The sequence below is a fragment of the Trichechus manatus genome, unplaced genomic scaffold (genome assembly GCF_000243295.1).
Source record: "Trichechus manatus latirostris isolate Lorelei unplaced genomic scaffold, TriManLat1.0 scaffold00099, whole genome shotgun sequence".
Lineage (NCBI taxonomy): Eukaryota > Metazoa > Chordata > Mammalia > Sirenia > Trichechidae > Trichechus > Trichechus manatus.
In genome coordinates, this window is record NW_004444035.1 from 423028 (window position 1) to 438642 (window position 15615).

The 15615-nt window shown below is 44.3% G+C and overlaps 1 protein-coding gene across 1 annotated transcript; it reads left to right on the plus strand.

Annotated features, from left to right (window-relative positions):
* The first annotated feature begins 1564 nt into the window (after nucleotides 1-1564).
* SLC25A4 (solute carrier family 25 member 4) lies at nucleotides 1565-9792 on the plus strand. The gene is made up of 4 exons (XM_004382762.1): nucleotides 1565-1787; nucleotides 3386-3872; nucleotides 4415-4555; nucleotides 9336-9792. Exons 1-4 carry the CDS (start codon nucleotides 1677-1679, stop codon nucleotides 9491-9493), a joined length of 897 nt encoding a protein of 298 aa, XP_004382819.1. The 5' UTR covers nucleotides 1565-1676; the 3' UTR covers nucleotides 9494-9792.
* The last annotated feature ends 5823 nt before the right edge of the window (nucleotides 9793-15615 follow it).

The following is a 15615-nucleotide window of genomic DNA, read 5'->3' on the forward strand; positions in this document are numbered from 1 at the left end:
ACTTTGTTGCTGGCACACAATAAATGCTCAACAAGTGTTTGAATAGCTGCATAAAATGGTACAAATAACTAAAAGGTGCTTTTTTTCTTTAATGCTAGTGTTGGAAGAGGGTCCAGAATCCATCAGCATTGCTGATAGGCTCCATGTTTTTGAAGAAACAACGCTTCTGTTTGTCTGTCCTGAATTCTTGGGTCTGCTCTGACCTGTGGCAGCTTTGCACTTTCTTAGCTTCTGTACTGCCTGCCTCGGTTTTTGACCTCCAGACTGCCCCAGCTTCTGATAAACGTGTACCATCTGTGGTCCTGGCACCTGACTGGAGACCTGTGCTCTGCTGGTCTCCAGACTCGGGGTGACATACCACTGTGGCTCGATAACCACCTACATGATGCTGTGTCCATTCATCAAGCATCAAAGAAAAACGAACAAACATGAATCCATTTTGACAAATGTACGAATGAATGTCAACAGGCTTGGGAAGAGAATTGAGTAGTGTAGAATTTGAAGTTGAAAACTAACGGCAGTCAATTTCCTAGGGCTAAATATCACGTTTCTCCAAACCCAGGTCCCTATAAAAACAGGTAAATACGGCCAAGGATTCGACCTTCTCTTCCTTAACATTTCTGTCACCTGCTCCTCTGATGGGAAGCCTAACAGCGCTGACCCTCCAGAGGCGGCCAGCTGACGGAGAACATTCTGCTCAGGATATTTACCGAGATTCCATTGAGAGCGGAATGGTACATTACGCCCTCGAGGCCTTTCAAAGGAAGTGTTGTCAGGTCCCTGTTCTTAGACTCATGGGGCTGTGTGTCATAGTGTGACGGGCTGAGCCAGAAGAAAAGCAATTGCACATACACGCACGCACACATACACACGCGCGCACACACACACGTTGCTAAAACAAGTATTGATCCAGTGGCGTCTGTACTGAGCACCAGGCACATAAACGTTAATATTTGATAACAGAATGGATGATTGCACGCTTGAATGAAGCAGGGAGACAGCAGGTTGTCAGACTACATGAAGCAATCACAGCATGAAGTGAAGCTAGTATTTATACACAAGGATCTTAATTCACTTGAGTGAGTGAGCGCACAACTCTGACGAGGTCCAAATCCAGACAGTGATCCCTGATGCGAGACTGCATTATATGGAACAAGGAGAAAAAATAGCCTGAACTCCCCAGGGTCGCGTGTAGGCCCGACGTTAAATGCAGCCCTGCTCCAGACATCAGCTCCCGTGTCTGTCCCCAGGCCGGCCCCAGCCTAAGCCTTCTTGTGCTATAAATACAGCGGCCCACATGTCGCAGTGACACGGTGTTCCCTCTGCTCCGGACAGATAACATTAATTTGCCCTTTAAACGTCCCAAGCTAAAGGCACGGCCCCCAGCCCACCCTGCCTCGCGGAAACGCATTCGCCCCCAATGCCCTCTGCAGAGAGGGGGATGGACAGGGGTGTGCAAGCACCTGCCCAGCCAATGCGCAATGCGCGCACTGCCCGGGGTCCCTCCTCCTCTCGCGAGAGACGGACGGGGGATATAAGGCGGGCTGCGGGGGAGCTGCGCGGCCCCTTCGCGTCGCGCAGGGACAGGGACAGGGACGGGGACGGGGTGGCGGTGCCTGGCCGGGGCGTAGGCGCGAGCGCGGCTCCCTGAAGACACCCGGCGCCCGGCTGTCACCATGAGTGATCAGGCGTTGAGCTTCCTGAAGGACTTCCTAGCAGGTGGCGTCGCCGCTGCCATCTCCAAGACCGCGGTCGCCCCCATCGAGAGGGTGAAACTGCTGCTGCAGGTGAGATGGGCGAGCCTGTGGCGGCGCGGGCGCAGCGAGCGGGGTGCGGGCGGGACGAGGGCGCAGCGAGCCGCAGGCGCGGGGCGGGCGCCGCAGAAATCTGCGTCAGGCCCCAGGCTCGGGCGCCTGGCCCGCGTGAAGGGGAAGGTGCCCTCTGCGTAGACAGGTCCAGCGTCAGTAGCAGATTCCTGGTGTCGGGTGGCGCCCGCGTGCGGGTGTCTATATATGGAAACCGGCCCGGAATCGCTTTACCGGGAGCCAGATCCTGCGCCTGTGACAGCGCTGGCACACCACTTAGGCCTCTTAGACCGGCCTTGCCTTTTGATTTTAAGTATCCTTTGCGCCTTACCTACTCCCCAGCTTTCAAAATAAACTAAAAACATCAAAATAATTACTCTTTTATTGCTGTGTGCCAGACACTATGCTGACATGTTTTTATTTCATTTATATAATCCCTGTTTCTATCTCCCAATAACCCCCTAATATAGATCTAGCATACAGACAAAATGCAATAAATAAATGATTATCTTTACACAATTAACTTTTCCGTTTATTTAGGGCTGACAGGTATTGTTTCCCCCATTTTACAGATAAAGAAACTGAGGCTTTGAGAAATTAGAAACAATTTTCAGTATAAGCCTTATCCATCCTCTCCCCAGACCTTTTCCTTCCCTACCTGGTCATACCCTCCCCTACCTGCAGAGAGTATTTTAAGGGACTAGTAACTCACAAAGGACTTTATATGACCTTTATAATCATGGTCTCATTCACCCCGTTTTCTCTACCTGCCCAAAAAGGAAATGCTTCTCAATGAGGAATACTCCAACTTGAGAGTCAAATAAGACAATTCTCCCCATGCTATTACCCTTGAACCAGAAATTATCAACAACAGCAACAAATCCCCAACAAACTGTGAACAAACCCCTCAGTAATTGGTTAGTTGGGTAATGCTTGAATAATTTCTGGCTCTAATGACTAAATATATTCTCCTTCCTCTGTTGGAAGGTTTACGACTCAGAGATCCCCTTCTCCAGTGAGACCACAGTGACATGAAGAATTGTCTTCTGCTCCTCATGTCTCATCAGGAGCCTTTGTGGCAGGGAGGTTTTCAATTCTATCTCCAATAAACCAAACCAAACCCGTTGCTGTTGAGTCAATCCTGACTCAGTGACCCTGTAGGACAGAGTAGAGTAGAACTGACCCATAGGGTTTCCAAGGAGCGGCTGGTGGATTTGAACTGCTGACATTTTGGTTAGCAGCCAAGCTCTTAACCACTGTGTCACCAGGGCTCCCTATCTCCAGTAAGACCCTAATATAGATCTGGCACACAGGGAAAAACGCAGTAAATAAATGATTATCTTTACACAATTACATCATTTTATCAGTTTCTTTGGAGCACAACCTTTTTCCTCAGATGTCCTGATAACTGAGCAAAATTGGCTTGTTATCCAAGTAGCTGACATTTACATCTTCTCAATATGCATTTGATTGCCCCATATATTTTTTTCACAAGGAAATCAAGGAAGTGCCAACCTTCTCCCTCTCCGGTCCCCCCTCCCTTCTCTCTGCCTGTCTTCTCTCACCCCTCCCCCTAACAGGTCCAGCATGCCAGCAAACAGATCAGTGCTGAGAAGCAGTACAAAGGGATCATTGATTGCGTGGTGAGAATCCCCAAGGAACAGGGCTTTCTCTCCTTCTGGAGAGGTAACCTGGCCAATGTCATCCGTTACTTCCCCACCCAAGCTCTCAACTTCGCCTTCAAGGACAAGTACAAGCAGATCTTCCTCGGGGGCGTGGACCGGCACAAGCAGTTCTGGCGCTACTTTGCCGGTAACCTCGCATCTGGTGGGGCAGCCGGGGCTACCTCTCTCTGCTTTGTCTACCCGCTGGACTTTGCCAGGACCAGGCTGGCCGCTGACGTGGGCAAGGGTGCTGCCCAGCGTGAGTTCACTGGTCTGGGCAACTGTCTCGTCAAGATCTTCAAGTCTGATGGCCTGAGGGGTCTCTACCAGGGTTTCAACGTCTCTGTCCAGGGCATCATTATCTACAGGGCTGCCTACTTCGGAGTCTATGATACTGCCAAGGGTGAGAGGGGGGCTAGAGGTGGGGAGCGGGCAGGAGGAGGGTGTGTGGAGAGAGTATCTTTAGAGATTTATAACTCACAAAGGACTTTGTATTTATTTACCTTGGTTTTTCCTAGTCCCCAGGCTAAACTGAAGTTTCTGAATGAGGTGATATGGTGTGGATAAATTAAGAACCAAAGGGTTCTCTTCCTCCTCTCTTTATTGAATTAAACTCTGGGCTTGAGCTATCCACAGAGTAGGACGGGGGAGCCCAACCCCCCTTGACACAGCTGTATCACTTACCAGAGTTTAACCTTGGAGCAGCTTCAACATACCCTGCCTACTGAGCAGAGCGCTGGCATCCCTGCATCCAGAGGGGCAGCTACCAGCTTTGGCTGGCCACCTCACTATTCGTGAGGCGTCCCTACAAGGGGCGGGTTCTTCCGGAAGGGCGTGGCGTGGACTTGGAAGTGCAGTGGCCTCCTCTGAACTCCCACCTACTTAGTGCTCAGCTGGTATGTGGAATCACTTGACAGCCATTTGGCTTCTGGGCTCTCCCCACAGGGATGCTGCCAGACCCTAAGAACGTACACATCTTTGTGAGCTGGATGATTGCACAGAGCGTGACAGCGGTCGCAGGGCTGGTGTCCTACCCCTTTGACACAGTTCGCCGTAGGATGATGATGCAGTCAGGCCGGAAAGGGGGTAAGTCTGGGCCTCCTAATCAAAATCTTCCCCGTTTTTCCCTGAAGACAACGCTGTCACTGCTCCTTTCAGTCCTCAGTATCCTAAACTAATTGTTAACATTATTTGATAAGAAGGGCTGAGCGGAGAAAGAGATAATTAATTCCCCCAACAGTCACTTTGAGGAAAAAGCACAGCTGACCAAAATGGTATTTTCAGTCACCTCGTATGCATGTGAAATCTGGACAATGATTAAGGAAGACCAAAGAAGAATTGACTCCTTTGAATTATGGTGTTGGCGAAGAATGTTGAGTACAACATGCACCACCAGAGTGAAAAAATCTGTCTAGGAAGAAGTACAGCCCGAATGCTCCTTGGAAGTGAAAATGGCGAGACTTCATCTCAACATACTTCGGACATGTTATCAGGAGGGACCAGTCCCTGGAGAGGGATATCATACTCGGTAAAGGGTCAGTGAAAGAGAGGAAGACCCTCGACGAGATGGACTGACAGTGGCCGCAGTGGGCTCGAGTGTAGAAACAATTGTGAGGATGGCGCAGCCCAGTGTTTCATGTTGTTGTACACAGGGTCACTATGAGTTGGAACTGACTGATCGCACCTAACAACAAAAACAACATTCACAGCAAGGAGCCGTCGTGGCACAGTGGCTAAGCTCTCAGCTGCTAACTGAAAGGTCGTAGGTTCGAACCCACCAGCTGCTCTGCAGGAGAAAGATGTGGCAGTCTGCTTCCGTAAAGATAACAGCCTTGGAAACCCTAGGGGCAGTTCTCTGTCCTACAGGGTTGCTATGAGTTGGAATTGACTCAGCAGCAACAGGTGGGTTTTTTTTTAACATTCACAACTACTCCTTTAGAGAAACCTTTGTTTTTGTTGTTGTCGTTAGGGGCCATCAAGTTGCTTCCAGTTAGCAACCCTATGTACAACAGAACAAAACACCACCTTGTCCTGCGCCATCCTCACAATCATTGCTATGTTTGAGCCCATTGTTGCAGCCACTGTGCCAATCCATCTCATTGAGGGTCTTCCTCTTTTTTGCTGACCCTCTACTAAGCATGGTGTCCTTTTCCAGGGACTGATCCCTCTTGACAACATGTCCAAAGCATGTGAGACAGTCTCACCATCCTTGCTTCTAAGGGCACTCTAGCTGTTCCTTTCAAGACAGACTTGGTTCCTCTGGCGGTCCATGGTGTATTCACCAACATCATAATTCAGATGCATCAATTCTTTAGTCTTCCTTATTCATTGCCCAGCTTTTGCACATATGTGAGATGATTCAAAATACCCTGGCTTGGGTCAGGCACACCTTAGTTCTCAAAGAGGTATCTTCGCTTTTTAACACCTGAAAGAGGTCTTTTGCAGCAGATCTGCCCAATGCAATAATTTCTTGACGGCTGCTTCCATGGGTGTTGATTGTGGATGCAAGTACAGTGAAATCCTTGACAACTTCAATCTTTTCTCCGTTTATCATGATGTTGCTTATTGGTCCAGTTGTGAGGATTCCTGTTTTCTTTATGTTGAGGTGTAATCCATACTGAAGGCTGTAGTCTTTGATCTTCATCAGGAAGTGCTTCAAGTCCTCTAACCCTAGCCCTAACCCTGATTTTAAACTACACAGTATCCCCTTGTTCTATTCGAATGGCTGCCTCTTGGTCTATGTACAGGTTCTACATTAGCACAATTAACTATTCTGAAATGCCATTCTTTGCAATGCTATCCATAATTTATTATGATCCACACAGTCGAATGCCTTTGCATAGTCAATAACACATGGGTAAACATCTTTCTGGTATTCTCTGCTTTCAGCCAAGATCCATGACATCAGCAATAATATCCCTTGTTCTACGTCCTCTTCTGGTTCTGGCTTGAATTTCTGGCTGTTCCCAGTCAATGTACTGCTGCAACTGTTTTTGAATCATCTTCAGCATAATTTTACTTGCATGTGATATTAATGATATTGTTAGATAATTTCCTCTTTCCATTGGATCACCTTTCTTTGGATTAGGCACATATGTGGATTTCTTCCAGTCAGTTGTCCAGGTAGTTATCTTCCACATTTCTTGGAGTAGACAAGTAAGTGCTGCCAGTGTTGCATCTGTTTGTTGAAACATCTCAGTTGGTACTCCACCAATTCCTGGAGGCTTGTTTTTCGCCAGTGCCTTAAGTGCAATTTGGGCTGTTTCCTTCAATCCCGTCGGTTCTTGATCATATGTTACCTCCTGAAATAGTTGAATGTCAACCAGTTCTTTCTGGTACAGTGACTCTTTGTATACCTTCCATCTTCTTTTGATGCTTCTTGCTTCGTTCAGTATTTTGCCCACAGAATCCTTCAGTTTTGCAACTTGAGACTTTAATTTTTTCTTCAATTCTTTCATCTTGAGAAATGGTGAACATGTTCTTCCCTTTTGGTTTTCTAACTCCAGGTCTTTACACGTTTCATTATAGTACTTTACTTTGTCTTCTCAAGGTGCCCTTTAAAATCTTCTGTCCAGCTCTTTTACTTCATCATTTCTTCCTTTTCTTTTAGCTACTCATTGTTCAAGAGCAAGTTTCAGCGTCCCTTCAGACATCCATTTTGATCTTTTCTTTCCTTCCTGTCTTTTTAATGATTTTTTGTTTTTTTGTTTTTTTAAATTTAGATGAAGGTTTACAGAACAAATAGTTTCTCATTAAACAGTCGGTACACGTAATTGTTTTATGACAATGGTTAACAACCCGATGACATGTCAACACTGTCCCTTCTCAGCCCTGGGTTCCCTGTTACTGGTTTTCCTGTCCCCTCCTGCCTTCTAGTCCTTCTTTTGCTTTCTTCATGTATGATGTCCTTGATGCCATCTCACAACTCTTCCAGTCTTCGGTCATTAGTGTTTAGTCTGTCAAATTTATTCTTGAGATGGTCTCTGAATTCAGGTGCGATATAGTGAAGGTCATACTTTGGCTCTCATGGACTTGTTCTAATATTCTGCTTCAGCTTGAACCTGCACATGAGCAATTGATGGTCTGTTCTGCAGTTGGCCCCCGGCCTTGTTCTAACTGATGATATTGAGCTTTTCCATCCTCTCTTTCCACAGATGTAGTCGATTTGATTTCTGTGTATTCCATCTAGCGAGGTCCTCATGTATAGTCACTGTTTGTGCTGTTGAAAAAAGGTATTTCCGGTGACTAGGTCATTGGTCTTGCAAAATTCTTTCATGCAATCTCCAGCATCATTTCTGTCACCAAGGCCATATTTTCCAACTACCAATCCTTGTTTCCAACTTTTACATTCCAATCACCAATAATTATCAACGTATCTTGATTTCATGTTTGATCAATTTCAGACTGCAGAAGTTGGTAAAAAAATCTTCAATTTCTTCATCTTTGGCATTAGGGGTTGGTGTGATTATTTGAATAATAGTCGTATTAACTCGTCTTCCTTGTATTGTAGGCGTATGGATATGATCCTATCACGGACAGCACTGTACTTCAGGATAGATCTTGAAATGTTATTTTTGACAACGAATGCAACGGCATTCCTCTTCAATTTGTCATTTCTGGCATAGTAGACCATATGACTGTCTGATTCAAAATGGCCAGTACCAGTCCATTTCAGCTCACTAATGCCTAGAATATCAATCTTCAAGCATTTTATTTCATTTTTGACAACTTCCAATTTTCCTAGATTCATACTTAGTACATTCCATGTTCCAATTACTAATGGATATTTGCAGCCGTTTCTTCTCATTTTGAGCCATGCCACATCAGCAAAGGAAGGTCCTGAAAGCTCGACTCTATCCACGTCACTAAGGTCGACTCTACTCGGAAGAGGCAGCTCTTCTCCAGTTGTATTTTGAGGGGCTCATCTTCTGGCACTGTATCAGACAATGTTCCACTGCTATTCGTAAGGTTTTCACTGGCTGGTTTTTTTAAATGTAGATTGCCACGTCCTTCTTCCTAGTCTGTCTTAGTCTGGAAGCTCCACTGAAACCTGTCCACCATGGGTGACCCTGTTGGTATTTGAAACACCAGTGGCATAGCTTCCAGCATCACAGCAACATGCAAGCCCCCCCCGGTATGACCAACTGACAGTTGAGTGGTGTTTTCATTAAAGAGATGATAAAAACATGAAAATGAGACAGAGGTGACTGTAACTACGTGTCTAGATGGTAGAGGCCTTCTTCCTTTACAGCCAGCTTTGCAGAAACAAGGGAGAAGAACTGAAATAGTTAACTCGTTTATTTAAAAATAATTCTTGCTTCACTTATCTAATGCTAGTAGGTTAGGGCATTTGAGCTGGTAGGGCAATCAGCAAACTGTGGTGATAGAAAAAGTTCTGACTTTTCTAGGTTGACATGAAATTGCCATTTTTTAAGTCAAAAATAGTCAAATGTTGACAGTTTTGTACAGTTCAACCTAACAGTTGTACCACTTTTAATTGTAATCTTGGGCAGTATAATCCAAGACCTCAGTTTCCCCCTCCACAAAAAGGGGACCACATAGCCCAGTACTCCCACTCCAGTCTTCTCCCTTCCTCTTTTACGGTTTCACAGTTGTGTGAGTTAGTTGGTTAACTGCCCCAGTTCTTCACTTGATTTTGAGACAAAGGAGTAGGAAAGACCCTGCCTAACAGTTACACAAGGAAGGAGTCGTCCCATTGAATGTTGCATAGAGCTGGGGCTTTAAGGCCCAAGTGACCCTAACTTTTAACACTGATAACATTGTGTACAGATGTCTTTCAGAGGAAAAGCCCCCCACCCCTACAGCCCCAGAATTACAGAGCCCTTACCAACATTTGTTTCCACAGCTGATATAATGTACAGTGGGACAGTCGACTGCTGGAGGAAGATTGCGAAAGATGAAGGACCCAGAGCTTTCTTCAAAGGTGCCTGGTCCAATGTACTGAGAGGCATGGGAGGTGCTTTTGTATTGGTATTGTATGATGAGATCAAAAAATTTGTCTAATGTCACTAAAACTCACGTTCACTGGTTCCAGATCCATTTTGTGGTTTAATAGATTTTTCCTAGGAGAAGTGAAAAGACAGATCTGGGATGAAACCAGACTGAAGGGAATACCTCAGAAAGGAATGCTTCCTTGAGTGTTCATTAAACCACAAATACATTTTGTATTTATTTTACATTTAAAGTTCTACAGCAAATAGGAAATAACTGATCATTCTTGTATAATTAACTAAAGAACTGACAATGAAGAAAATAACTGAATGTAAAACATCAATAAAGACCACTTAATGCACGTTCTCTAATTATTTACTTATTGAATTCTTATTAACTGCTAAACGGATTTTAAAAAGAAGACTGTAATGCATATTTTATAGCATGAATCATTTATACACCAATAGCCAAGCTTCTAAATGTCAACCATTACACTTAGTATGCATTCTGAGTACCTGCAATGCTCAAGATTCTGGTTTTCAAACTTACGCAGGTTATGCAGTCTCTTTTAGCTTACCTCATATGCTGCTGCTGCAGGATTGGAAGTGGTCAACACAGTCATGGGTTTACACGTTATTTTATACACTGTCATGCAGACTTCAGGAATTCTGATGTTCTATTTAAGAGCTTTAAATCACAGTTTCAGGAATTTTGTATGATTAGGTCCCTGGGTGGTGCAAAGGGTTAACCGCTCGACTACGAACCGAAAGGTTGTTAGTTCAGACTCACCCAGAGGTGCCTCAGAAGATACGCCTGGCAATCTGCTCCCGAAAGATCACAGCCTTGAAAACCCCTATCTGCACGCATGCAGTTCCGTCTGCACACTCCTAGTTCTATCTGCACACTCACAGTTCTGTCTACATACTCGCAGTTCTGTCTGCGCACATGGAATTGTCTTGACGCCAACAACAGAAAGTTCAGTTTCAGTGCCTTTAGAGAATTGAGATACCTAGAATTTTATAGTAAGTGAAGGATATTCACTGAAAATCAGTTATCAAGCTAGTATTAAACACCTATTAAGTTTTGTGGAAGATGAGAAAAAGATATAAATCTGACCTGAAAGAAGCTTAAATGGGGGTAAGAGAGAGAGGTGAAATGGCATTGTTAAATAATGTAATGTTTAATACAATGAATCTTGGTAAGCGGTACCAGAAAGGGGGGCAGGGAGAGGAAATGAAAGAAGGGAAGAAAGGAGTGGCAGTAGGTGGATCTTCAAAGAAAATAACTAGATCTAGCTACATGGGTACAGACCTAGAGAAAAAAGTCAGTTTGGGATTTGGCTCTCATAGGTTTGTGAGCAAGAGGAATATAATTTCAAATTGGAAATTAAGCACTTTTGGTCCAGAAAAAGACCTAACAGTTAAAATAGCCCTGGTTTAGCTAGAGTGATTTGGAGGAAACAAGTCCTATTTTAGGCAAAGCTGGAAAGGCAGGCAAATGTCTTCTGTGTGTTTTCCTGACAGGTGGTGTTGGGGGTATGGTGACTCCACCTTCAGTTCTTCACCCTCCTTCCCAAGCTCTTTCATCTACTCCTTCCTGCCCTGCCAATGAACAGCCGACTGCCTTGTGTTTTACCATTCCAAGGTTACTTCTGACTTAGTCTAGTAGATAACTCTGCCAGTGGAAAAGCAGGAAGGCTAAAAAGAAGGTCTCTCTCAGTATCTCCGTAAAGCCAGGTCACAAATGTGTGTTGCTAAGGGCCTTACAGATACATTGTCCTCACACCGTGTTTCATCCCAAGGGTGAGGTGAATGGTCAAAATTCTGTTGTTGGTGGAGAGAAGATAAAAGCAGGGCAAGTTACCAGGACAAATGCATTTGTGGAATGTATCTAAAAGTAGAGCCAGCCCTTTCAGACTTTTCAGACCTAAGAGTTTAGGGTGAGGAGGCCAAGAGAAGCTGGTGGGAACAGACAGGAATGAATGAACCATTACCATGTCTACTCTTTAACTCTGTCTTCCCTGGCATGGAGTGGGAGGGGAAAGGAGGAACTACACGTATTAAATAGGGCACATTATCTGCATTCTGCATGTGACCCAGCTGGCAGCCTCCCCTATCCTGCTAAGGTCACCTCTGAGGTACTTGGGGAAGGAGATTTGTCTCTAAGAGCCCGGCTGAGTCACCTTCCCACACAGCTGCTTCATTCACCACAACTCCTAGAACTCTGAGCCCCTGGTGCAACGCTGTGACCGTCAAGTTGATTCCGACTCACAGTGACCCTGTGGGACAGCAGAACTGGGTTTCCAAGGCTGTGATGTTTATGGAAGCAGACTGCTACATCTTTCTCCCTTGTTGCCATCGGTGGGTTCCAAACTGCTGACCTTTCGGTTAGCGGCCAAGCACTTAACCATTGTGCCACCAGACAGTAATGCAGGTGAGAAATTAGGGCCCAGAACAAGGCAATAATAAGGGATATAAAATAAAAACAAGCATCTGATCTATCTGTAAAATGGCTGAACCAACTCTTAAGGGCTCAATGCAATCTTTCACCTAGGTTTTACCTTTGCTGCCTAGCAGCTCTAGCCTTTCCCCCAGATTCTACCTAGGAACCAGTCCATTATCATAAAGGAAGTAAGTTTCTTGGCGATTAGGCTGAAGAATGTGAATACTTCACGGAAACTTTTGTTATCAGTCTCCTGCAGTTTCTGACTACTGGGCAAAGTAATAGATTTTAGAAACTCTTTATTTCCACTCTCCTCTGGAGATCTAGTGCTCTGAGCAAGGTAATTGTTAATCAACCATTCCTGAAAATATTTGTCATGTCATTGCTTTGTCACCAACATGAAACTCACCTTGACCCCATGTCTTTCAATTATGTCTTGTGGCCAATCAATGTACTCATGTAACCAGTAATGTTAAAGATTCTGCTTTACTTGTCCTGCCTCTGACTGACCTTAATTACTGTAAACCAGTGAGAAACCCCTGCAGCACGAGAATTACCTGTGAGTTGCATCTTTCCCGAGATCCGTGAGCTTCAGCCTGAGGTTTCGTGGTCTCCCATTGCAAAGTCTTGGCTTCAATAAATCTCTTGATTTTGCCTCAGCAGAGCTGGGGCGGGGCGGGGTGGTCTTTTCTCCACAACAGCAGTAACAACAGACTAGCTGTGGAACTTGGAGCTTGTCTAAAAGGGTGGGTGAGTGAGAGGGAAGAGACTAGGATTACTCTCTAAAATTCTAAGAATCTAGGATGTCCATGTCGGCCGACTGGGTAATGTGAACCAAAGCTCCCTCTGAAAACAACCTGAAAAGGGTTTAAACTATTTAAAATAAAAACCTGCTTGAAGGCATCGGGGAGCTAACAAAGCATTTGCCCAAATAAGCTAAAATTTGGGAGAAGAAAACCAGAGAACTGAGTCTGGTATGTGGTGTTTCCCCATGGCGTGTCTGCCAGTCTTGGAAAAGGCAGCTGAAAGGCTGAGGACCTGGAAAGAGATTCTGAAAGCCTCTCGGGAGAAAGAGACAGACTGCAGTCCAGGGCCGGCCAAGGAAGGGGTGTCCTGGTGAGCCTCCGTGCTGAGGACTGGGATCCCGACAGGAGTGGGGTGAGCTGAAGCAGTCTGGCCCTCCCAGTCATTGGGCCCAGCCTTCATATCATCTTAGTCCCTGTAACTGGGTAAAGGTGATCTGAGATTGCTAGGATCCCTGCTGCCTGCCAGAAGCAAAAGCAAATCTTGTATGAAAAAACGTAATATCGGCCAAAGCAAGAACCAGTGAACTTTGTCTGTGAAGGCCTCTGACAACAAGTAGACGGCTCTGCTGTTGCGGTACAAACGCAGCCTGGACAGGACATAAACAAATGCCTGTGGCTGTGCTCCACAGAACGAACTTACGGCCATAAATTTTAAAATTCATGTAACTCTCACATATCACAAGTCATTCTTGTTCTGATTTAAAAATATAAAAGCCATTTTCAGCCAAACCTGAACCCCAACCTGTTGCCTTCCAGTCAATTCTGACTCATAGTGACCCTCTGAGTACATCTTTGCCGCAGCAGACTCTCACGTCTTTCTCCCTCAGAGCGGCTGGTGGGTTCGAACTGCTGACCTTTCAGTTAGCAGCCGAGCACTAAACCACTGTGCCACCAGGGCTCCCAAAGAAAGGCTGGGAAGCTAGATTTGCCTGTGGGCTAGTTTGTGGACCCCTGATCTACAGCTTCAAGGTTTTTCTACAGTTTTGCTATGAACCGAACAGGCACATACAACTTTAAAAGACCTTATTAAACGTAGATTCTGAAGAGCCCATGGGTTCACAAGTGCAAATCACAATGAAATCAGAAGGTATTTTTACTGAATGACAATGAAAACACCACAATACCAAAACCTGCAGGAAACAGCTAAGGCGACGCTTAGAAGAAACTTACAGTCTTCAATGCAGTCAGTGAAAAAGAAGGCGGAAAATCAGTGAATTCATCATCCATTTCAAGAAGCTAGAAAAAAACAGCAAATTAAATTCAAAGAATGGAACTAGAAGGAAATAAAGTAACAGCAGAATTAATGAAAAAGAATCCACAATGCCACGTAGATGTGCGTATCCACGTGTGAAAAGCAAAACTTCTAGAAGATAATCTAGCAGAATATCTTCATAACTGTGGGTAAAGGAAAATTTCATAAAACTCAACATTAAAAAAGTACTAACAATAAAAGAAAAAACTGATAAACTGGACTACATTAAATTTAAGAATTTCTGTGCAGAGACACCATTTAGAGAGTGAAAAGGCAAGCCAGATTGGAAGAAAATATTCACTGCATAACTCACAATGGGATCGCATTGTATCCAGAACCTATACTCCTAAAAATCAGTAAAAAAAAGACAGCTGATCTAGTGGAGAAATAGTCAAGGGACTTGAATAGACACCTCAGAGAAGAAGATCCTCCCTGAATAGATACACAAAATGTGGTACATACATACAATGGAGTATTACTCAGCCAGCAGAAGAAACAAAGACTTGATACATGCTACAATGTGGATGGAGCTGGAAGACATTATGCTGAGCAAAATAAGTCAATCACAAAAGGATAAATATTGTATGACCTCACTGATAAGAGCAAAAAAGACCAGATTTACTGGCCTAAAAGAGACTGGAGAAACCCCGAGAGTATGGCCCTCAGACACCCTTTTAGCTCAGTGGTGAAGTCACTTCCAAGGTTCACCATTCAGCAGGGGATTGGACAGCCCCATGAAACAAAATGAGACTGATGAGGCACAGCAGTCCAGGGACAAGGACTAGAAGGCAGAAGGGACAGGAAAGCTGGTGATAGGGAACCCAAGGTTGAGTAAGGACAGTGTTGACGTGTAGTGGGGTTGTTAACCATTGTCATAGGGCAATATGTGTACTAGCTGTTTAATGAGAAACTATTTTGTTCTGTAAACCTTCATCTAAAGTGAGAATAGCAGCACAACTGGAAGAGTGCAGTCGATGTCACGGAACTGTGCATGTAGAAATTTCTGAAATGGTGTATCTTTGGCTACGTGTATTTTCACCAAAAAAAAAAAGGTTGAAAAGGGAGAGGGTTGACATGTTGTGGGGCTGTTAACCAATGTCATAAAACAATATGTGTACTACTGTTTAATGAGAAACTATTTGTTCTGTAAACCTTCACCTGAAGTACAATAAAAGAAAAGAAAAAAAATATTTAATGTCAAGGTTCCAGGTTTTTGCAGGTAGCTAATTTCAGAATTTAAAATCAAATAAACGTTTTGCCCATAATGTGATCGTATCTGCTGTAAGCACATCTAACTTTGTAACTGAGAGCACAGATATACTACCGCAGGAGCCATGCAGTGTTTTACTCCAGCGGCACAGTTTTTATTTTTATTAAAAAAAAAAAAAAAAAATTGCCTAAATTGATGCTTTAGCAGAAAATTTTAAAGAGTATTTCTTACCACTCATAGTACACAAAACACATGAAATGTTGATGTGGATAGATGCTTTTCAAAAATACTCCTTCGAGCTATAAGAGTGCCCATTAGGACCATAATGATTTTACAGTACAAATTAGATGATGTAGTTTGAAAAAATACTAATCAAGAAGAATGTAATTTTAAGCAAAAAGATCCTCCCAACCTCATTCTCACTAATTTTCTTAAGTATCACAAGACACATAAGAGTTATTATTCTGATTTTTTAAATGGGAAC

Excerpts from the sequence above, each read along its gene's own strand:
- SLC25A4 (XM_004382762.1), top strand. The coding sequence starts at position 1,677 with ATGAGTGATCAGGCGTTGAGCTTCCTGAAGGACTTCCTAGCAGGTGGC. Across the intron at positions 1,788-3,385 it reads GGGTGAAACTGCTGCTGCAG|GTCCAGCATGCCAGCAAACA; the intron begins GTGAGATGGGCG and ends TCCCCCTAACAG. Across the intron at positions 4,556-9,335 it reads GCAGTCAGGCCGGAAAGGGG|CTGATATAATGTACAGTGGG; the intron begins GTAAGTCTGGGC and ends TTGTTTCCACAG.